Below are 22,807 nucleotides of genomic sequence, written 5' to 3'. Positions count from 1 at the left end.
AGGGAAGGAGGGATGGAAAGAGCAGGGGAGTGAGGGAGGGAAAGAGAATAAAGAAAAATCATGCTCTTTAAACACACCAAATGCTTGTTTTGAGGGGAAGAGTGTTTGAACTCAGGGACTCTGTGCTTGCTAGGCTGGTGTTATACCATTGAGCCATGCCTTCAGCTATGTTTTGTGCAGGTTATTTTTTTATTGTACAGGTGATGTACAGAGGGGTTACAGTTACATAACTATAAGGTCATGAGTGCATTTCTTTTTGAACAGTGTTACCCACTCCCTCCTTTTCTCCCGCTTCCCTCCAACTCCACTCCCCCAGCCCCCACCTGAGTTGTGAAATTCATTTCCAACAGAGTGTCTAGTGATTATTACTGTTGAATTGGTTCACACTTTGCCCTGCCATTTCTGTGATTCCCCTTCCCTTCCCCAAATCAGATAAACTTATAGACAAGACAAAGGGTACGGAAATCTAAAACAGTGACAACAGGGCATAAACTAAAGGGGAAAAACTAAATAAAACAGAAATAACTGAAAACAGTACATTATAAAAACCCCTTTTTTCCATTTCTTGGAGTTCATTTTGATAAGCTTTGTTTTATATGGTCATATGCACCTAGCTATTGACCTATTGTGATCCTCTGCTAAGAACATCATAGACATAAATGAGGGAAAGCATGTTGCCTATGTTTCTCTGGGTCTGGCTTGCTTCGCCTAACAGGATTTTTTCCAGGTCTTTCTATTTCCTTTTTATGAATGGGGCAATGTCATTCTTTCTGGTGGAGGCATAGAATTCCATTGTGTATATTTTCCACATATTCTTGATCCATTCATCTACTGAGGGGCATCTGGGTTGGTTCCATATCTTAGCTATGGTAAATAATGCTGTGCAGGTTATTTTTGAGGTAGGATTTTACTTCCTGCCAGAGTGTGCTCCTGGACTTCAGTCCACCTATTGTAAGCTACCCTGCCATTGTTGGGATGACAGGTGTGTGACACTAGGTCCAGATCTCCTCCTTGAGATGGATTCTCACGAACTTTTGTACCTGGGCTGGCATGGAACCTCAGTGCTCCCAATCTCAGCTTCATGTGTAGCTAGGATGGCAGACATGCACCACTGTGACTGGCTATGGGTTAAGAAGGGATCTCAAGAAATTTCCTGCCCAATTTGGCCTCCAGAGTCCTCCCATTTTCAGACTCCCAAGTAGCTAGGATTACAAGCATGAGCTACCAGTGCCTGACAACTGCTTTAATATATATATATATATATATATATATATATATATATATATATATATAATGTATATAAAACTATATAGTACATGCATACGAGAAAACTAGATGAATTATCTACCCTTCTATATTTTTGGTTATACTAGAAATGGAACTCAGGATCTTGTATGTGCTAGGCAGTCAGTTGCTCCACCTTTGAGCCAGGCCCCTACCCTTTTTCTTCAGTTTGTTTTTCAGATAGAGTCTCCTGCTAACTTTGTCCAGGTTGGCCCCTAGTTATGATCCTCCTATCTCTGCCACCTAAGTAGCTGGGCCACAGGATTGGGTCACTGTCAAATTGTCAAAATATTAGTGAAGCTTTATTTTACTATAGAATAAGAGTTGGAAAAACTTGATACATGGACCTAAAGGTGGACCTAAAAGGACCAGGTACACCCAAGGTTTGATCCCTCCCTGATGTTCTTTTGTTTTATTAAAGGAAAGAAGATTTTGGTGCTGTAGAGTACTTTTAGCTTTTGATCAGTGTCATGAGATTGCCCTTCAGAAAGACTTACACTTGGCCATTAATTTGTTATTGTTTTGTACAATACTTGGAGTTTTTTAAAGTCTTTTTTTAAATTTTAATTTTATTGTCAAGGTGATGTACAGAGGGGTTACAGTTCCATAAGTAAGGTAGTGAGTACATTTCTTGCCGAACTTGGTACCTCCTCCCTCATTTTTCTCCTACTTTCCCTCCCCACAATCCTCTTCCCCCAAGTTGTACAGTACATTTTCAACATATTCTCTTGTGAGTATAGCTGATGCATTGGTTCACTCTTTGTCCTTTCTCTCACCATTTTGTTGTTCCCCCTTCCTTCCCTAATTCAGATAAACGTAGATACAATACCCAGGGTACCAAAATCAAATATAGTGACAACAAGGGGTAAACCATTGGGAAAAAAAAACACAAAAGAATGACCTAGCCTTATTTGTAAGGAAATGGAATGACTTGGAAAAAGTCATATTAAATGAAGTATGCCAGACCCAAAGAAACATAAGCTCTATGGTTTCCCTTATTTGTAATAATTAGTATATGTCTGGGATAGTCCCAGGAGATGAACAGAATAGCTTAATAGCTATGAACATGTGACCATATAAGACAATGCTAAGCGAAATGAACTCCAAGATATGGAAACAAGAGGTTTTTCTTTGTTGTTGTTACTTTAATGTACTATGTGATTTCTCTTTTTTTTTCTTTTGTGTGTTTTTTCCTACAGTACTTAGGCTTGAACTCAGGGACCTTGTGCTCTTGCTTGACTTTGTATCTCATACCTGGTGCTTTGCTACTTCAACCAGGCCTTTAGTTTTATGGGTTTTGCTAGGTATTTTAGAGATGGAATCTTTTGGACTTTTCAAGCCCCAACCCTCAGATTTCAGCCACCTGAGTAGCTAGACTTACAGGTGCAAGCCACCAGTGTCTTGCTGCTGCTACTCTTGCTCCTCCTCCTCTTTTTTTTGTGCCTGTATTAGGGCTTGAACTTTTGGCCAGTGTGCTGCCCCTTTGCTTTTACCCCTCAATGCTAGCACTGGAGCCATACCTCCAACTTTGACTTTTTAATGGTTAATTGCAGATAAGAGTTTCATGGACTTCCCTGCCCTGGCTGGCTTTGAACCATATCTTCAGTTCTCAGCCTCCTGAGTAGCTATTGGATTACAGATGTCAGCTACTGGCAGCCAGCTTTTTTGTTTTTCCTTTTGCAATGCTGGAGGTTGAACTTCGGGTCTTATGCATGCTAAGTATGCACTCTGCTGCCAAGATCCACTTGAGCTCTGGCATTCTTGACTAGGCCTCCCTTTGGATTCTCTTCTGTCCGCAGCATATCCAGAGCTACCCCTCCCCCGCCTTCCCAGAGAGACTACATACTTCCTTGCTTTCCAGGCTACTCTTGCCTTTGTCACTGTTTCAGAAGGAGTTTTCTCCAGGGTGCTGGTCCCTTGCTCTAGAGTGAAGCATTCTATGTTTTTTTTTCCCCTTTGAGTTTCTTATATGATATATGGAAACGATGCCCACAGTATCTGCTATTCTATGGTATCCTTAAATGTCCTGGATTGTTTTCTTTAATTTGTGTATGAAAACAAAATACTGAAGAACTGCGGCTATAGCTCAGTAGAAGAGCGTTTGTTTAGTATTACAAAATGCCCTGGATTCCTTCTCCAGCATTACACAAAACAAGGCAAATCTTCTTGTCTAAACATAACATTATGTTTTTAATTATTCAAAATTATTTAAAGCTTTTGGGCGGGGATGTAGCTCAGTGGCAAAGCGCTTGCCTAGCTTGCCCCAGTACCAAAAAAGAAAAGACATAAAAAATTATTTAAAGCTTTTAACTAACATTTAGAAGAAAATTTAAAGGTGCCTTATTCATGCTCCCCTGAAATGATCCTTGTTGATGGTGGTTGTTTGTAAATATAAAATAAAAAATGAGGAAGGGATGGGAAAGGGAAACAAAGGAGGAGGCTACAATGCTTGATAAGAAATGTACTCATTATCTTGCCCATGTAATTGTAACCCCTCTGTGCAGTATTTTCACAATAAAAAATAAATAAGAATTAAAAATAAAATAAAAAATTACCTTTCCACTCTTTTTCTTTTTCCCTCTCTGCAATGTTGATGTCTATAAAATGTATCCTATTAAAAAATAAAATAAAATAAAATGTATCCTATTACCATTTATTCATGTTGAGTCATTCTAAGTTTTTGTGGTAGTAGGGTTTGAATTCAGGGGCTTTGTGCTTGCTGGGCAGGCCCTCTGCCACTTGAGCCCTCTATCCTCTCAAGCCCTTTTTGATGTAGTTGTTTTAAGTATTTTCTGTGCCATCCTGGACCTCTTTTCATATCTGGAATAATTGATAGCATCACACTGAGGTCTCACTAACTTTTTGCCCTGGCTGGCTTAGAACTGTGATCCTCCTAATCACTGCCTTTTGAGTAGCTGTTCTAACATTTTTATACAAAAGTGATGATACTATTAACAGTTAAACATCTTTTAAACTTCAGAATATGTCTTGAACACATTTCCGTATCAGCACATTATAGACTTAACTTTCTTTTTTTTTTTTTTTTTTTTTGTCGGCCGTGGGGCTTGAACTCTGGGCCTGGGCGCTGTCCCTCAGCTCTTCAGCTCAAGGCGAGCGCTCTACCACTTGAGCTACAGCGCCACTTCCGGTTTTCTGGTGGTTTATTGGAGATAGGAGTCTCACAGTCTCTCCTGCCCGGGCTGGCTTTGAACCGCGATCCTCAGATCTCAGCCTCCTGAGTAGCTAGGATTACAGGCGTGAGCCACCAGCGCCCGGCTTTAGACTTAACTTTCTTAATGTTTATGGATTTGTTGTTGTGATTTCCCAGTTCTCAAAGAAGAATTCTTTGGGTCTAGGTTTCTGCTGATAGAACAAAACTGTAGTGCATATCTAGTGTCTTCATTTGTATGTGCATGTCTTGATATGCATTTAATAAGTTGGATTTTTTTTTGGTTGGGTTGCTGGTCCTAAGGCTTGAACTCAAGGCCTGTGTGCTGTCCCTGAGCTTTTGTGTTCAAGGCTAGGATTCTTACCACTTGAGCCACAGCTTCACCCCCAGCTTTTTGGTATTTAATAGGCGATAAGAGTCTCCCGGACTTTCTTGCCCGGACTGGTTTCCAACTGCAGTCCTTAGATCTCAGCCTCCTGAGTAACTAGGATTACAAGTATGAGCCACTGGTGTCCAGCTGAATTTTCATAATATGTGGTCACGGTACCATTGTCCCCTGCACTACACTCGCTCGGTATCCAGTCAGTCAGTGATCTACCTTCTCAACTGCCTTCCCATTTCTCAAGCCATTTACCCTGATTAGAAACAGTTTTGTTATATCTTGATATGAGGTGAAGCCACTACTGCTGGGGTCACCCAGTAGTAGGGACACACATGCCAGGTGTGCTGTGACAGATCTGGGGTTAATGTAGATAATGCACAGAAGGTCCATCTGTGTATTAAGAATGGAGCAGGGCTGTTAGCATTGGAGAAGGTAGATGGTGTTTAGATAAGCTCTTGGCTCCATGAGACAGTTTGGAGACAGATAGGAAGCCAAGGAGAGAGTCTAGGCTCAGGTAGGCTGGGAGGAGCCTGGGCAGGCAGGCGTGCTATCTTCTAGGGAGGCCACCCTGGTGCCCACATGGGTGTCCTGCCTCCCTGTTCTTCCACAAGTTGAGGTTGCTATCCATATGACTGTGCTTTGTCCATATGTCTTAAAAGACACTCTCTCATCCAGCCAGGGTGTCATTATGGAAGAGGGCATGGTAGACAGAGGCCATGTACATTTGGGCTTTGAAGACATCAGCCCCCCATTGGTGCTAGCTCCTTCCAGATGTGAAGGGCATGCCAGCTCCTCCCAATGATCCCAATGAGTATGATAGGAGTAACAAAAGAAAAAAAAGAAGCTTGATCATTCTTATAGAAATAAGATGATACAATGACTATGAATAAACTTGATTAACACATAATATCCAAATGAAAACACTTTTGAACATGCTCCCCAGAGTCTCCAAAGAAGATGAGCTGAGTAAATCGAAGTTCTTGGATGGGAATTTAATGCGCACTGGACAGTGTCTGTCTTCTCTCACTGGAGCAGTACTGTGAACACAATCGAGAAAAATATCACTGTTTTTGAGGGGATTAAAGAAGAGCCTGAAGAATGATTTTCCAACGTGATCTGGAAAAACAAATTAGACAAGAGGATTTAGAGGATAAACGAGAAGATAGGGAAATTCAAGAAATAGCCTAAACAGATACAAAATATAATAAAAGTAATGTTATACAAAATAATATTACAGGCATAAACAAAAATATATTCATTGATATGGGATAAAAGTCTCAAGTCACAGAGGAGTGGACAGAATCTAGGGTGATGGAATTCACATTGCATGCTTTACATGAGAAAAATTCAAAACCAGGACAAAGAAAAAAAACTGTGAAGTATGTATAAGAACTCACAGGAAGAGGTTTTATAATTCTTTCTGTTATAACAACATAAAACTCAGACGCCACTGAAAATAAGGTAGATAAATGCAATTTCATAAAGAAATTGTGCTTGGCAAAGCGCACCTTATGCAAAAGCAGAAGGCAAAAGGCAAATTTGGGAAGCATATTTACAACTGGTATCATTGTTTAAACTAAATTCTTTAATATTAAAAAGAGTTCATGTAAACCCAGAAGAAAATGAGGCAAAGATACTCAGTTCACAGAAAAAGTTGTGCAGCACTTAAATATGAAATGTTTAATGCAAATTATGTGATAAGAAGATAAGTTGCAACTTCACAGGGATTTTTTTTATTATGAGAAATTTTATCCAGGGCACGGGAAACATTTTTTTATGTCACCAATGGCAAATAAATCCATATTACTATTTGGAGGAAATCTGAGTATATCTGAAGAAGTTATTTATTACTCAGCAATTCTACAACTAAGAATTCAGTTATTTTTATAGACCTATTCTTTGGTGTAGCTCAGTCTGGCTTTGAACTCGTGACCTGAGTGAGCTATGAGTACTAGCTCAGGAAGGATAATTTTTCTCAAAGGCTTATAGAAGCCTATGTTTGTATGTTCTGTGATATAATGTATAAGGGTTCTGCAGGAAATGAGTCAAGCCCAGTTTTGTGTGGCTGCTGGGATACAGACAGTCTGTGAGTAAAGCCCACTGCTAATCAATGAAAAGCAAGTATATGATGCTATACTACATTTGTGTGAAAGGAGTGAGAGGCTCAGGCCTATTGTGTATGAATTCAGGAACTGTCCGTGTGTGTACAAAAATGGAGATTACTCGCTGCCTTTAAGGAAAAAGGCAAGAGGCCGGGAATCTGTTGTGCTGTACACTTCTCACCGCATGCTAATTTCTACCCTTTGACTTTTGAACCTTGTCTGCTCTTCTCAAAAACCAGTAAATTTGAAATTCAAATTTTAAAACAGTTCAGTAGGTGAAAAATACTACTTGTTTTGATGTGTGCAGTTCTAATGTTGAGTTAATTTTGAATGTCCTTTCAAACAAAGAATAACTACACACACACACACACACACACACACACACACACACACACAGAGCAACTGCATGTTTGTATGCTTTGCCCATTTTCCTATTTTATTTATTTATTTATCTATTTATTTTAAAGGAATGATACACACAGTACTCAAGACTTGACTCCTTTGGGTGGGGGAAGGTAACAATGAAGATTTATTTCTCAGTAGAAGGTGGATACAAGTTACAGGTGATGCTCTGGATTTTGAGTTGGGTAGAGAGTGGAGAAGTGGCCGTTTTAATGTGATATCCTTTTTTAAATTGATTGATGGGCACCTAATATTTAAAAATAAGAAATCAATCAAAAGAAAGCGAACCATACATGAGAAATACTAAGTGGATCACAATGACACTTTTAGTTAGAGTGTAAGATAAAATGAAAACTAGTATGACTCATACAGGAATGATACATGTTTTTTTGAGGGTTTTTTTTTGCCAGTATCAGGGTTGAATTCAGTCTTTTTTCATTCTGTACCTTCCTCTCAGCTTTCCTCAGATGTGCACATGTATATACTGTATGTAAGGTCAAGAACAGAGAGTCATTTAAAAACGGTGTGACAAATTAAGAAAAAGGTCCTTTGTTTCTTGAGTCCTATTTACTTTGTCATATCTTGTTGCATTTTGAATTTAACATCCACATATCAGGAAGACCTTATGCCATTTGTTTCTCTGATCTTGGCTTATTTTGCTCAATATGATTTGTTCTAGTTCCATCCACTTCCCTGTGAATGCCATTATTTTGTTCTTTCTGATGGCTCTGTAATATTCCATTGTATATAGATGCCACAATTTTTGGACCCATTCATCTGTAGTAGGGCATCTGGGTTGTTTCCATATCTTGACTATTGTGAACAGTGCAGCAGTGAACAGGGAGGTGCATGTGTCCTTGTATCCTGGCTCCTGTTGCTCAGGGTAGATGTCTAAGAGTGGTATGGCTGGGTTTTAGGGAAGGTCTATGTTTAGTTTTCTGAGGTACCACCAGACTCTTTCCAAAGTGGTTGTATTGGTTTACATTCCCACCAGCAGTGCAATAGGGTTCCTCTTTCTTTACATCCCTGCCAGCATTTGTTGTTGGCTGACTTTAAGATGTGGGCCATTCTGATTGGGGTAAGGTGGTATCTCAGGGTTGTTTTTATTTGCATTTCCTTTTATGGCCAGGGATGATGAACATTTCCTCATGTGTTTCTTTGCCATTTTTATTTCTTCTTCTGAGAAGTCTCTCTTTAGCTCCCTTGGCCATTTAATGATTAGTTTGTTAGATTTGGGAGGGATTAGTTTTTTTTTAGTTCCTTGTAAATAGTGGGTATTAGGCCTTTGTCTGATATATTGCTGGTAAATATCTTCTCCCAGTTAGTTGGTTGTCTTTCTAGCTTGGTTGCTATGTCTTTAGCTGTGCATAAACTTTTTATTTTAATGTAGTTCCATTTGTTGAGTCTCTCTCCAATTTGTTGTGACCCTGGGACTCTGTTCAGGAAGTTCCTGCCTGTGCCTATAAGTTCTAGTGTCTCTCCTACTCTGTCCTGCATTATCCTATTTTTAAAGTAGGGGAGAAGCAGTGGGTTCATTATAGATTATGGAATTTACACCCATGTCATAAAATGTTGTCTTTTTAATTGAATAATCTTTTTCTTTTCCCTCTCTCTTCTCTCTCCTCTCTCTCTCTCTCTTCTCTTTATCTCTTCTGTCATTCCATCCCCCTCTGTCCTTTTCTCCTTCTGTCCCTGGAGATGGAAAGTGATGACTCTAGAGACACAACACTTAAAAACACCCAGTTACTGATGCTTTGGTTGGGGGAGGGGGTTGGAAAATGGTAGGCTACTTAAAGTCTCTTGTAAACAGTGAAGACCTAGAGGATCCTCCCCCAGCCGAAGGGACTGGGGCGTGGACGGGTTGGGAGGTGGTCTGTTAGGTGTGTGATGCTTTCTCTCCTCTCCACCTCCAGCGGAGCTCCCCAGGTCCTCTGCGGTGAGGCTGACCTCCCTGCGGGACCTGCCTACCCAGCTCCTGGAGCTGTACCAGCAGGGCTTCTCCCTGGCTGCCCTGCACCCTTTCGTGCAGCCGACTCACACACGGGAGAAGATACCCCTCGAGCACATCTTCAGGGCCATCTTGGTCAAGAAAACAGACAGGTAAGGAGGGGTCCGTGTCCTATAAGACCTGAGGTTGCTGCATGGAGGAAGGGAAGGGAGGGGGTGCTCTTTCCTGGGCCCTCAGCCCCTCTGACAGGTAAGTCAGAAAGGCTAGACAACCAGAGAGAAATTTCATCGCATCCTGTGATGAAAAATCAAATGCTATAACCAACTTTAAAGAGTTCTAATTTATACCCCACCTTTCTTTTATTATAGTACCTCAGCTGGAGAAATGTCTCCTCTGAGCAAGTATTTCTGCCAGTGGTACCAGCTAGTGAAAATGTAGTGACCATATTAATCTGAAAGCATGGCTAGAAAACACAGTGGTTTTGTTTGATTGGTTGATTTTGGTGATACTAGGGATTTAACTCAGGGCCTTGTGCTTGGTAGGTAAACATTCTGTTGCTTTAGCCATATCTCCAAGCTTTTTGCTTATGTGTATGTGTATATGTGTTTGCATGCCACTATTGGGAGTTGAACTCAGGGCCTCATGCTCTTGGTTGGCTTTTGCTCACACTAGTAATCATGTGTCAGGTGTTACAAGCATCATTTCACCTTTGTCATCAGTTGCACACAGATATTGTTATCAAGCAAAGAAACTGATGCACAGAGATTATTTGTCATGGTCACACAGATGGCAGCCAGCATTGCTCTGACTTGTTCCCAGGAAGTGTAACTCTTATAAATGCATATCTTAACCTGGTGCCATGTTCCGTTCCTGTGTTGCTAACCCCACAATTATTTTTGCCAGTCTTGGGGCTTGAACTCATGGCCTGAACGCTATCCCTGAACCTCTTTGTGTTCAAGGCTAGCTCTTTACCACTTGAGCCATAGTGCCTCCTCCAGCTTTTTTGGAGTAGTTTATTGAAAATAAGAGTCTCATATACTTTTCTAACCCAGCTGGCTTCAAACCATGATCCTCAGATCTCAGCCTCCTGAGTAACTGGGATTACAGGCATCAGCCTTGGGTGCCTGGAAATTTTTATGGACTGAATTTTTTTCTGCTAGTCCTGGGCTTGAATTTGGTGCCTGGAGACTGTCCCTGAGCTCTTTTACTCAAGACTAATGTTCTACCACTTTGAGCCACCGCTCTATTTCTGTTTCTCTGATGGTTAATTGGAGAGAAGAGTTTCTTGGACTATGCTGTCTAGGCTGGCTTTGAACCATTATCCTCAGATCTTAGTCTCCTAAGTAGCTAGGATTACAGGTGTGAGCCACCAGTGCCCGGCTAGGATATATCTGATCTTAGATAAGGTAGTACTTTTGTTGCTCAATCTTTCTTCCATTTCACTACTCATCAGCCTTCAAATAAAAGAATTTGAGAAAGGAAGTACCGGGTTCCACTCTGCGCTGGGTAGATCCCCTAGCCGTCCTCAGGAGGATCCCCTTCAGGGACCCCATTCCTTAGACTTGGCCTTAGTGTTTGGAGGACTTGGCATGCAGTCATTCAGTCCATTATAATCACATCCCCAGCTATGGAAGGGCACTCCTTCAGCTAATGTGTCTTACCAGCATCTGTGAAGATCCTGAGGTTGTTGTAAAAACATCAGAGTCTGATTCAGCGAGTCTGGAGTGATCGGGCTGCTGCATCTCTAGCATGTTAGCAGATGATGCTGATGCTGCTTGTCTGTGGACCAAACCTGAGGAGTAAGGATGCAGAGGATGCTACTAATTCCTTATCTGTCTTCATGCTGGACAACCAGCGGGGCTATTTAGGGTTAATCATTCTGTTCCTGGGGAGAGCTTTAAGTACTAGGAAAGATGAGAGAGGAACAGGATTTGTCTAGGCCTCCTATTTTCTAATTGGAGGTTGGCACCAATGACTTAGAACACCTGTTCAGACACTGAGTTGTCTGGTGAGCTGGGTGAGATGGATGAGGAGGCACTCTTCAAGAAGAAGAAAACCCACTATGGGGCTAGTCTATTGTAGACTAACAGTAGAGCTATGGTGGCAGCAGAAGGGCTACTTCCCTTCTACTGAGGACAGGGTATGAGCAAATGATCGGACTTCCTAGAGGAGGAAAATTGGTGGTAAAGCTCTTAAAATAACAAGACCACCAGCATGCAGGAGAATTTGCAGCAGGAGTGATGGCAGTCTTCTTGGGTTGGAGTTCATTCACTCTTCTCCAGGTTGCTTGAGCAACCTTGATGACTTGAATGAATATGGCAGTTCCTTGATTAGCAGATACAGAGAAAGTAGTTCCTTTAAGTTTATGGCGACTCTTTGAACCCTCCCTCTCTCCCCCTCCTTTCCTTCCTTTCTACAAAAGTTTGGTAATTGCCATATAAAACAAATCAACAATGGTAAGAATCTCACCCCCCCCACACACACTTTAATCCCCAACAATATTGGATGAGAGCAGTAGTAATGGTTGGAAGAAGAATCATTACAAAAGTTTTAAGGAAGGTACTGGTGGCTTATGCCTGTAATCCTAGCTACTCAGGAGGATTATGGTTCAAAGCCAGCCTGGGAAGGAAAGTCTGTGAGACTCCTATGTCCAAATAACCATGATAAAGCTGAAAGTGGAGCTGTGGTTCAAGTGGTAGAGTAACAGCCTGGAGTGAAAAAGCTAAGGTACAACACTCAGGTCCTGAGTTCAAGCCCCAGTACCACCAAAACAAAACAAAATAAAAAAGTCAAATAACAAAAAAACTCATAAAGTGCAGCTATTACCTGTTCTAACCAGTGCAATAACCTTGTGTTTTTGCATTATGAAGAAAAGACCCCCAAACAACTAAAAGTATGACAAAAAACACACTGAACTTTAACAGATGATTAATTTTTAATCTAGTCAGTTAACGCGATATTTTTCACAGACTGCTAGTGTTCTGACAACTGAAGATGCTTTGAATTAAATTATTAAGCTCTCAAAAAGGGAATAAAATGCCCGGTTAATATTTTCAAAGTAGAGCACATTGAATGAGATTTGGCTAAACTTTCTACATTATTATCTGTCCAAACAAAGATCATTAGCAAATAACACCATGAAATATTTTTCTTTAACTTTGAGATGAAAAAGGTGAATATATACCAGGTTTGGTGGTTCAAGTCTGTAATTCCAGCCACTCATGAGGTAGATAAGAGGATTGCAGTACAGGCGAAATTAGTTGGATAATAAACTAACACACACACACACACACACACACACACACACACACACACACACACACACACACACACACACACACACACACACACCACCACCACACCACCACCACCACCACCACCACCACCACCACCACCACCACCACCACCACCACCACCACCACCACCACCAAAAAAGCCACCACCACCACCACCACCACCACCACCACCACCACCACCACCACCACCACCACCACCACCAAAAAAGCCACCACCACCACCACCAAAAAAGCCACCACCACCACCACCAAAAAAGTAGAATGTGCTTAAATGGTGAATGCTTCCCTAGCAAGCATGAGAGCCTGAGTTCAATCTTCAGTACTACAAAAATGACTAAATAATTTAAATTTAATTTTTAAAAAGATGAACACAAAGTTTTTAGCAAATACCTGGGTTTGGGGTTATGCAAAAACACCAGGAGAAAGAATAGAACTTTTCTTTTTTTGTCAGTTGTGGGGCCTGGACTCTGGCCTGGGTACTGTCCCTCAGATCTTCAGCTCAAGGCTAGCGCTCCACCACTAGAGTCATAGCTCCACTTCCAGCTTTTTCTGCTTATGAGGTGCTGAGGAATCAAACCCAGGGCCTCATACATGCAAGGCAAGCGCTCTACCACTGAGCCACCTTCCCAGATCCAGAACTTTTCTTCTTTGTGTGTACTGACCCTGGGGCTTGAAATCCAGAGCCTGGGTGCCTTTCCTGAGCTTTTGTGCTCAAGGCTAGCATTCCTGAGGCACAGTGCCACTTCTAGTTTTTTGGCAGTTAGTTGTAGGTAAGAGTCTCATGAACTTTCCTGCTGTCTTCCAACCATGATCCTCAGATCTCAGCCTCCTTAGTAGCTAAGATTACAAGTGTGGGTCACCAGTGCCTGGCTAAGAATAGAACTTTCAAGTTCACATTTATTCCATTCACAGACATTTATTGAACTTGTATAGCCATACTTTAGAAATACTGTTTGGTTCCAGAACACCATGGTTGTGTGTCTAATTTATTATAGTTTATGATGTATGGATTAACATAATATTTTTAAAGAGCAGTACACATACCTTAGTTTAAAAATACTCTATTGATAGGTCTAGTAGCATATGCCTACAATGCATGCTATTTAGAAGTCTGAAAATGGAAAAGTTTCAGTTCAAATCTAGCACTGGCCACAAAAATGATGAAGCCCCTTCTCATAGCTGGGTTGTGTACCTGTTATCCTAAGCAATATGAGAGATTAGGATTTGAAAGATGGTTGTGTTAGGCCAGTCAGGGCAGAAATCTCTGAGATAGCCCATCTCAGTAGAGGAGCTGTATATGGCAGTACACCTCTCTCATCCCAGCAAGGACAGGAAGCCTCAAATAGGCAGGTTGTGGTTCAGACTTGTGCCCAGGCAGGAAATGAGACTTTATCTCAAAAATAACCAGGAGAAAACAAACTTAATAATAGATTGCCTGCCTAACTATCACAAGAACCCAAGTTCCAAACCCTGTACTACCAAAAAATAATTTAAAAATCTTTATTGATAAAAGATAATGATAATTGGAGCTGTTAGGAAAATGGCACACCGGCAACACAAGACTGCCACAAACCGGCCATTTGTAAGCACAATAAAAACAAGATGTGTCTGAGCTCTATTGTGCTAGGGACTGTACTTGGTGGAAGGGTAGAGTGTGAGGTGGCAGGGCACCTGCCTTCTTGAGGACCTATAGTCTAATTGGGAAAACTCCCATAGTGTGGCTCTCATGAATCTCTAGCCATAGACCTTTGGGAATAAAGGAGATGAAAAAAAAAATACAGACAAATGTCTAAGAAGAAGGTAGCCTTTCACTTGAGCCTTATTTGTTTTTGGACAAAACTAGGAGTAATAAGCAGGAAGTGGGAGGAGCCTGTTGAAGTTGTATAATAAAGTGTCTTCTGTGGCAATTGGTCATTGTCAGCCTGTGCCATTAAAAGTAAATCACCCCAAAGGCAGTACCCTCTGAATTTGCTTTTGACAAATTTCACTTATATCCATGAACCATGATGGAATCTTTGGGGAAAAATTCTGTTAACCGCTATTTCACTTGAAGCTCAGTGACACATCTTACCGTGAATGGTTCTGGATTTGAGTGTATCAAATTAAGTCAAAGTCACTTTGAAAACTGACTCAGTCAATAGCTGAAAATGAATTACTTAGTGAATAAGTGGAAAAAGTTTGTCCTTCCCTTTCTTCAACTCTTTTATTTGGCTCTCTTAGTGATTTTTAACAGACAGTATAGTAATATTCATTCTGAATTCTAAGTATAAGGTTAAGTTAGCCTTCTTTTTATTTCCAGGCAGTTTTCCTTACAACGAATTGCCACAAAAATTCTCAAAATCTGATGGCTAACAGAAGTCAGTTATTAAAATGTCACTTCTGATGTTTTATATATATGGATTTCATTCTAGTTGGCTTTACAGTTGTAGATGGATGTTCAAAATGCTCTATGATTAGAATGTTGCTCAGTCATTGACTTGTTCCCACAGAGTTCGTTTAGAGCCTGTTCAATATTTTTCCATCACTAATGGCCAGAAGCCACTTGGTCCAGGTCTTCTGGCATGGTACAGAGACCAGGAGACTTGAGAACTCTGCAATACTGGTCAGGTACCTTTTGGCCAAGGAGAGGGGGCACACATAGTTACGGCTAGTGCAGGGGGTGGAAAATGCATTTAAGCAAAGTTGCCTTTGGAAATTGTTTTAAGTAGCTGTGAAGTGAAATGCCAGTGTCCTTCTGCCTGACCAAGGTTTGCTTTCCTTTGGGATTCAAGGTGATTTCTGCTTTCAGTGAGGAACTACTTGGGAAACTAAGCTGGTTTAGATTTATAGCAAGACCGGAGTCCCAGATAGGACAATGAGATGCTTTCCTCTAGGGAGATATCCTCAGAAACTGAAATGGGACCAGGAATTCCACTCTGCCTTCTTGAAGCCATTCTTGGCCATCCGCATGTGGAGTAGAATGATAGCACTGTTTTCAGTGGTACACGGTCCTCCCTTTCAGCCCTTTCAAGTCCTCCCTCCCTCCCTCCCTCTCTTCTTCCCTCCTTTCCTTCCTTTTTGTGCTTATACTAGGGCTTGAACTCGGACCTGGGCACTCTCTCTGAGATTTTTTTTAGCTCAAGGTTGGCACTGTACCATTTTTGAGCCATAGTGCCACTTATGGCTTTTGGTGGTTAATTGGAGATAAAAGTCTCACAGACTTTATTGCCCTGGCTAGCTTTGAACTATAACCTTCAGATCTCAGCCTCTTGAGCAGCTAGGATTATAGCGTGAGCCACCTTTACCCTGCTCAGTTGCATTTTTCTAAGATGAATGTGTTACGTGATTTTTCTATGCTCAGGTGTACTCTAAAGTGCCCCAAATATCAAGGCATTTATCTACCAAGGGGCTGTATACTATAGATACAGGTTATGGTAGCACCCAACTAGACCACAGGTCTCGGTTTGCATCTCTAAGAGGAACTTATTAATGGAGAGCTTTCAAAAAGGGGACCTGTGACTTACTTGCTCTAGCTCTGGAATGGATGATTTGAACAGGAAAAGAAGAACACTGACCATGGGGTGCCTAGAGCACTGAGTCTGGGAAGCAGTGGGGAAAGAGAGTGTAAGGAGATATGAATGGCTTGGATCCTGGAGCTAGCATGAAGCTTATAGATTGTATCTTGAGAAGTCATGGTGAGCCCACAAGAGGCTGGGCCTCCTGCTGTCTATCTGTTGATGCAGCCAAGCATATAGCATCCTTGTTTTATACCAGATTCCTCCACAGACTCATTGAGAAGATGCAGTGGTTGCCAGAGTCTGAGGACGTTTCCCTCCGTCTCTACCAGCAAGCCGTCCTCCCAAGTACTTACGGGCAGCACAGTTTGTGCATGAGTCAGCACTGGCCACCCAGACTCAAGGGATACCAAGAGACAGTTTTTTTGGCTTTTTATTGCCTTATTTCCAGGAAAGCAAAACACAGAGAGTGCTCTGCCATTACTCCTTGTTTTCTCCTCTGGAGCAGAATCTAAAATCCAGATGACCCTGACTTCAATCTAAGACAGGGATTGCAAACTCCAAAGCCTACAGGGACCAGACTCCCAGAGAGGAAACTCACAGGAACGAGAATTGGAGACCCCACTGCCTGACTCTGCCCTACCCTGCCCTGCTCTGCCCTGCCATGTGTTGTCAGATCTTTTTTTATTGTTAAAGGAAATTATTAAATATTATTATTATTATTATTATTATTATAAAAGTGATATACCGAAGGGGTCCTGTTTCCTAAGTCAGGTGATGAGTACTTTTCTTTTTAGACAATATCAGTGCTTCTTCTGTTCTCTTCCATGTTGCCAGATCTTGAAGCCAGAATAGTGTCGCAGTTCCCCAACCCATTCTACTGGCCGCCATCTTGCAACTGCTCACATGTCTGTGTGATGTTTACTTTGCTGAAATTAATCATGTACTTTGTTGTTGTTTGGTAGTCTTAGAGTTTAAACTAAGCCTCTTTGCTTGCAAGTGGGCACTCTACCACTGAGCCACACCTTCAGCTCTTTTTTTTCAGCTAGGGGTGTGTATGTGTGTGTGTGCGCGTGTGAGTGCGTGTTTGCGCGTGCATGCACGTGTGCTAGTATTATGGCTTGAACTCAGGGCCTCCCAGTCTCCTCTGGCTTTTTTACTCACAGCTGGTGCTCTCCCTCTTGAACTATGCCTCTAGTTCTGGCTTTTGTTGGTGAATTGGAGATTCTCCCAATCTCAATCTCAAATATAGGTAGGATAAAAGTGCGTGCCACTATACCCAGCTGTGGATTGAGAAGGGATCTCATGAACTTTTCTGTCCAGGCTGCTTTGACCTGCTATCTTCCCATTCTCAGCCTCCAGGTAACTAGGATTACAGATTACCCCCACACACCTGGCTAGTCATGTATGTTTTGAGTGGCTTATTCTCCCTTGTACACAATGTTATCAGCAGACTTTTCAAATTCCCCTGGGACAGTGGTTTATACATCAGCCCACCTCTGCCTCCTTGCCCCTGAAATCTTTCACATTTGGAATCTGATTATTTACGTTGAGTGCTGTTATGTATTGCTCAATACCATTTTCCTGAATGAAGAAAAACAACCCAACATACTCTGGAAATTTACTGCAATTGTTTCCTGAAAAAAAAAAATCACAAACTCATTTCAAGTTGATATTTTTCTTTAGATTACTTACTTACCAATACAGAAAGTGCATATTGATAATGAAGCCACACAGTCAGGTCCCCATGGAACACACACACACACACACACACACACACACACACACACACACACACACACACACACACACACACACACACACACACACACACACACACACACACACACACACACACACACACACACACACACACATATTTTCCTTTCATTTTAGAATAACAGTGACTTGCCACGCAAATATTTGTGTTACATTGTGCTCTTCTTTTTCTTTTTAAGAAGCATCCAAAGGATGTTCTTCAAAGGGAAGAAAATTTTTGTGGACCTTCAGCGAAGTAGAAATGCATTGCATTGCGTTTTTTCTTTTTTCTTTTTCTTTTTTTTACTCTTCCAGAGATAACACATATATTTTCTTTGGCATTTGAAAAGGGCAAAATTGGAAAAGTACAAAATTATATTGGAACTAAAAAGAAAATTCTTTAAAAAATTATAGTCGAAAGTGTCCTCTTTAAGTGGACTTGTGTCTCTTGATATCTAATTTTTTACCAATTACTTTGACTCTGGGGAGAATTATAGGGCTGCTGGAAAGAAGCTTCATAATTAAGGGAAATACGCAGGGGCTGGAGGCGCCTACCGGGATGTGCCCTAGAAAATGCTTGATCGCAAGGTGGGGGAGCAGCCTGGGGCATTCTGCTTGTCGGAATCACACTGGTTAGCAGTGATTGACACGCGGTACTGTGAAGAAACCCTGCAGCCAGCTATTCCCAGAGAGCAGAAGAGAGAAAGAAGGTAGCTGCCAGGCTAGCTTCTTAAATCAGAGCAGGGAATATGCAGGTGTGTGTTTAGTGTGGAGTCATTATTTTGGATTTAGAAATAGGAAGAGGACCCATTCTTGACTTGCAGCGCTTCTACATCTGGCACCATAGCGTCTTTCAGTATTCCCCCAGCTTCCTTGGGTGTGTGGAAAATTCGATTAGCTCCCAGGCTGCCATCTCCACATACCCCTCTCCTTCCCTCCCCCCCAAGCTGTCCAGCATCACCCAGACTAATTTATTCCTCCTCTCTTCACCACTCACCCTGGAGTCACACCCTTTCATGGTGTGTGGAGGTCACAGAATTCCCTGCTAATTATTGTGTTTACACTTTGTGATCTGATATGTCACATTCTCCTGGGGGAACAGCGACTTTCTCTAACCCCTGCCCCTGAATGGCCTGCCCAGTTCTCTTAATTCCTGCCTCCAAACTGTCACCCGCATCCCACTGGAGAAAGCAGAGAGATGGGCTTACGTAAGTTCTTTCAGATTTTCTGTTGATCTTAAAATTCATTTGAAAACCATAGTACCCTAAAGCGTCTGTATTTGTACATAAAATAAACAAAGGTTCCCTTCCCCATGTGTGTATGTGTACATACATACACAATGTATATAGGTATATATATACACACACTCTTTGTGAATGTGTTTCAGTACTAGGGCTTGAACTCAGGACCTGAGCATTGTCTCTCAGCTTTTTCACTCAAGGCTGGTACTCTATCACTTGATCACAGCTCATCTGGAGCTTTTTGACCCAGCTGGCTTCAAACCATGATCTTTAGATCTCAGCCTCTGAGTAGCTAGGATTACATGTGTGAGCCACCGGTGTCACTCTTTAAATGAAAATGGACTTTAAGAAGACTTAGCATTGAAGGGAGACCATAGAGGTACTTGAGGTATGATTGTGAGGGGCATTCCTACATAGTATTGGTAACTTAGTTATAAATTATTAAAGTGGGGCTGGGAAGGTGGCTCAGTGGTAGAGTGCTTGCCTTGCGTGCATGAGGCCCCAGCACCACATAAGCAGAAAAAGCCGTAAGTGGTGCTGTGGCTCAAGTGATAGAGCGCTAGCCTTGAGCTGAAAAGCTGAGGGACAGCGCCCAGGCCCAGAATTCAGGCCCCATAACCACCACCAACAAAAAATTATAAAAGTGTGTTAGATTTTTGCATTTATATGTTTACTTCTTTTTATAGATCTTGTCTTTTTATATATCTGTCTTCTCTTTGTCAAGAAAGGTAACTCAGTATTTTTTTTAGCTAAAGGATGTGTGAAGAGCATTAACAGTGGTGGGTTCTGGAAATTACTGGGACTAATTAAATTTTACGTTTTTAGATACAAATGCAGAAACAGGTGAGAAAGAACTTTGAGATGCCTATAAAGATATTATTAGTGATTTAAATGTTCGTGAGAGTTTGTTCTAATGACTATTTCTCCAGTCTAGTCAACTGTTTTCTGTAATATTTTAAATGGTTGAAAGATGGAACCATTTTGCGAAGAGCAAATGCTATAAATATGATTTAGTGAAGTGCATCTTTCATTTGCTGCCTATTCATCGACCACAAGTTGAAACTTAAAATGGCTACAAAGACTTTCAAAACCAAATTAGGAACTCATATTCATAAACACCTGTTTGTGAGTGTCTGAGAGCTCTTTGCTTCATGCCTGCATGTGTTGAACATTATAATTGATTCCCACTATGTCCTCATCATAGTTGTTTGGTGTTATTATTTGTTGAAATCAAGGTTTTCTACTCTCGTTCTCCACCCCCAGCCTCCTTGTACTGGGGCTTGCACTTGGAGCCTGGTGCTGTCCCTTAGCTTTTTCACTCAAGGCTAGCACTCTACCACTGGAGCCACAAATCCACTTCCCTCTTTTGTTTTTGAGTGGTCAATTGGAGATGAGTCTCATGGATTTTCCTGTTCTGGCTGGCTTTAAACTGTGTTTGAGACCTCAGCCTCCTGAGTAGCAAGGATTTTAGACGCGAGCTACCAATGCCCCGTTGAGCACAATAGTCTTGATCAATAGTCACATCTTTCATTGTTCTCATCTCTCCCAACCCCACCTGTCCCCTCAAATTACCTGGTTCCATTTTTTTCATATGTACATTGACTATTGTGACTGTATTTGCTCACCTTTCCTCTTTCCATTTGTCTTCCCTTCCTCCCCTTGACTGCTCCATCTCCTGACAACACATATTTCAGTTTTTTGGTATTCATTTTGTTAAACTATATGTTAGTTGTTCCAAGGAGTTAGTACCATTTCGTTATATATTATTAGCATTAGTTTCTTCCTATCTCAGAATAGAGCTGGTGCCTGTGGGATTCGGAGAGCAGGACTGGTCCCCAGCCCCCTTCCCCAGGCTGCTTGCCTCTTTCCTGTAGCATAGCTTACTGGAGCTGGCATCCTTTCCCAGCTATATTACTACAGGGAACACTCCCATCACAGTGTCTTTCTCTTGACCTTCTAAGGTCAACGGTGAACTCCTTGTAGTGAACAGTTACAGGGTTTATCTACCAGGAACCAGCCCATAACTGTAAGCCCCAAGACAGGATGTGGCAGATTTTTCTAGAACAAGTAACACTATAGGATGTTAGACACCTCTGGTGACAGGCGCCCAGTTGTACACAGCATTTTGAGAGTACTGTGGTGACAGTATTGTTGGCACATCTTGCTGTGTCATTTCCAGAATGTTTCGATAGATGCTAAAACCTTTTCAAAAAAAGTGACAAATGTCTGTTGGTGAAAGGGGAAGGGGGAACAAATTAGAAGAAAAGACAGTGACTCAAGGAAGAGGTTTATTCTTCTTGTTTTCTCCTTCAGTTCCTCTGAACTCTGTAGTCAAATTCTTCGGTTGAAAATGAACTTTACAACTTTGGTGTGGGAGGGGGGGAGGTTGGGCCAGGGAGGATTGAGTGGGGGGGGGGAAGGATGGAAAGGGATGGGAAGGGGAAACAAAGGAGGAGGCTACAATGCTTGATAAGAAATGTACTCATTATCTTGCCCATGTAATTGTAACCCCTCTGTACAGTATTTTCACAGAAAGAAAAAAAGAAAAAAATTCACTGGAATTTGCTTGATTCTTTTATCTCATTTTATTTATTTGTTTATTTATTTATTTTTTGTCGGTCGTGGGGCTTGTACTCTGGGCTTGGGTGCTGTCCCTCAGCTCTTCAGCTCAAGGCGAGCACTCTACCTCTTGAGCCAGAGCACCACTTCTGGTTTTCTGGTGGTTTATTGGAGATGAGAGTCTAATGGACTTTTCTGGCTTTGCCCCACAATCCTCAGATCTCAGCCTCCTGAATAGCCAGGATTACAGGCATGAGCCACCAGTGGTCTGGTTTCTTTCTTTCTTTCTTTCTTTCTTTCTTTCTTTCTTTCTTTCTTTCTTTCTTTCTTTCTTTCTTTCTTTCCTTCTTCCTTCCTTCCTTCCTTCCTTCCTTCCTTCATCCCTCCCTCCCTCCCTCCCTCCCTCCCTCCCTCCCTCCCTCCCTCCCTCCCTCCCTCCCTCCCTCCCCTCCCCCCCCCCCCTCTCTCTCTCTTTCTTGAAAAAAATCTATCTTGCTATGTTGCTCAGGCTGGCCTTGCTTGGTCCTTTTTCTAAGCATTGGGATTATAGGGTTCACTACCATACCCACTGAATATCTCTTCTTTTTCTTTCTTCCTTCCTTCCTTCCTTCCTTCCTTCCTTCCTTCCTTCCTTCCTTCCTTCCTTCCTTCCTTCCTTCCTTCCTTCCTTCCTTCCTTCCTTCCTTTCTTTCTTTCTTTCTTTCTTTCTTTCTTTCTTTCTTTCTTTCTTTCTTTCTTTCTTTCTTTCTTTCTTTTATGGAGTTTGAACTCGGCTCTTTGTGCTTGCTAACCATGCACTCTACCACTGAGCCACTCCAGCAGAATCTTTTTGAATTGGCTGTTTTCACGATAGAGTATTGCTTTATTCCTGGGCCAGTCTGGACTTTGATCTTCCCTTTGTCCTTCCCTTTGTCTCTGGGATAATAGATATGTACCCCTGCATCCAGCCATGTGCTTTCCTGCGGCTTGGGGTAACCGGTGTGTGTGTCACCATGCCCAGCCATTGGTTAAGATAGAAACTTTGTGAACTTGCTTTTTTTGTGCCAGAACTGGAGCTTGAACTCAGGGCCTGGGCATTGTCCCTGAGCTTTTTTGCTCAAGGCAAGCACTCCACCACTTGAAACACTTCTAGCTTTTTGCTAGCTAGTTGGAGGTAAGAGACTCACAGAGTT

At 41.8% G+C, this 22,807-nt stretch overlaps 1 protein-coding gene across 2 annotated transcripts in view; it reads left to right on the top strand.

Moving 5' to 3' along the window:
- The window catches only part of Rftn1 (raftlin, lipid raft linker 1), a 222,179-nt gene that overhangs the window by 93,894 nt on the left and 105,478 nt on the right, over positions 1–22,807 (top strand). For both annotated transcript variants that reach the window (XM_070018648.1, XM_070018649.1), the window contains exon 3: positions 9,253–9,439. In XM_070018648.1, the coding sequence (XP_069874749.1) occupies positions 9,253–9,439 (187 nt within the window). The remainder of the gene's footprint in view (positions 1–9,252; positions 9,440–22,807) is intronic.

The sequence above is a fragment of the Dipodomys merriami genome, unplaced genomic scaffold, assembly GCF_024711535.1.
Source record: "Dipodomys merriami isolate MVZ:Mamm:240054 unplaced genomic scaffold, mDipMer1.0.p SCAF_13, whole genome shotgun sequence".
NCBI classification, from domain to species: Eukaryota; Metazoa; Chordata; class Mammalia; order Rodentia; family Heteromyidae; genus Dipodomys; species Dipodomys merriami.
The sequence above is the reverse complement of the archived record's forward strand: the minus strand, read 5'-3'. Positions and strand labels throughout refer to the sequence as shown.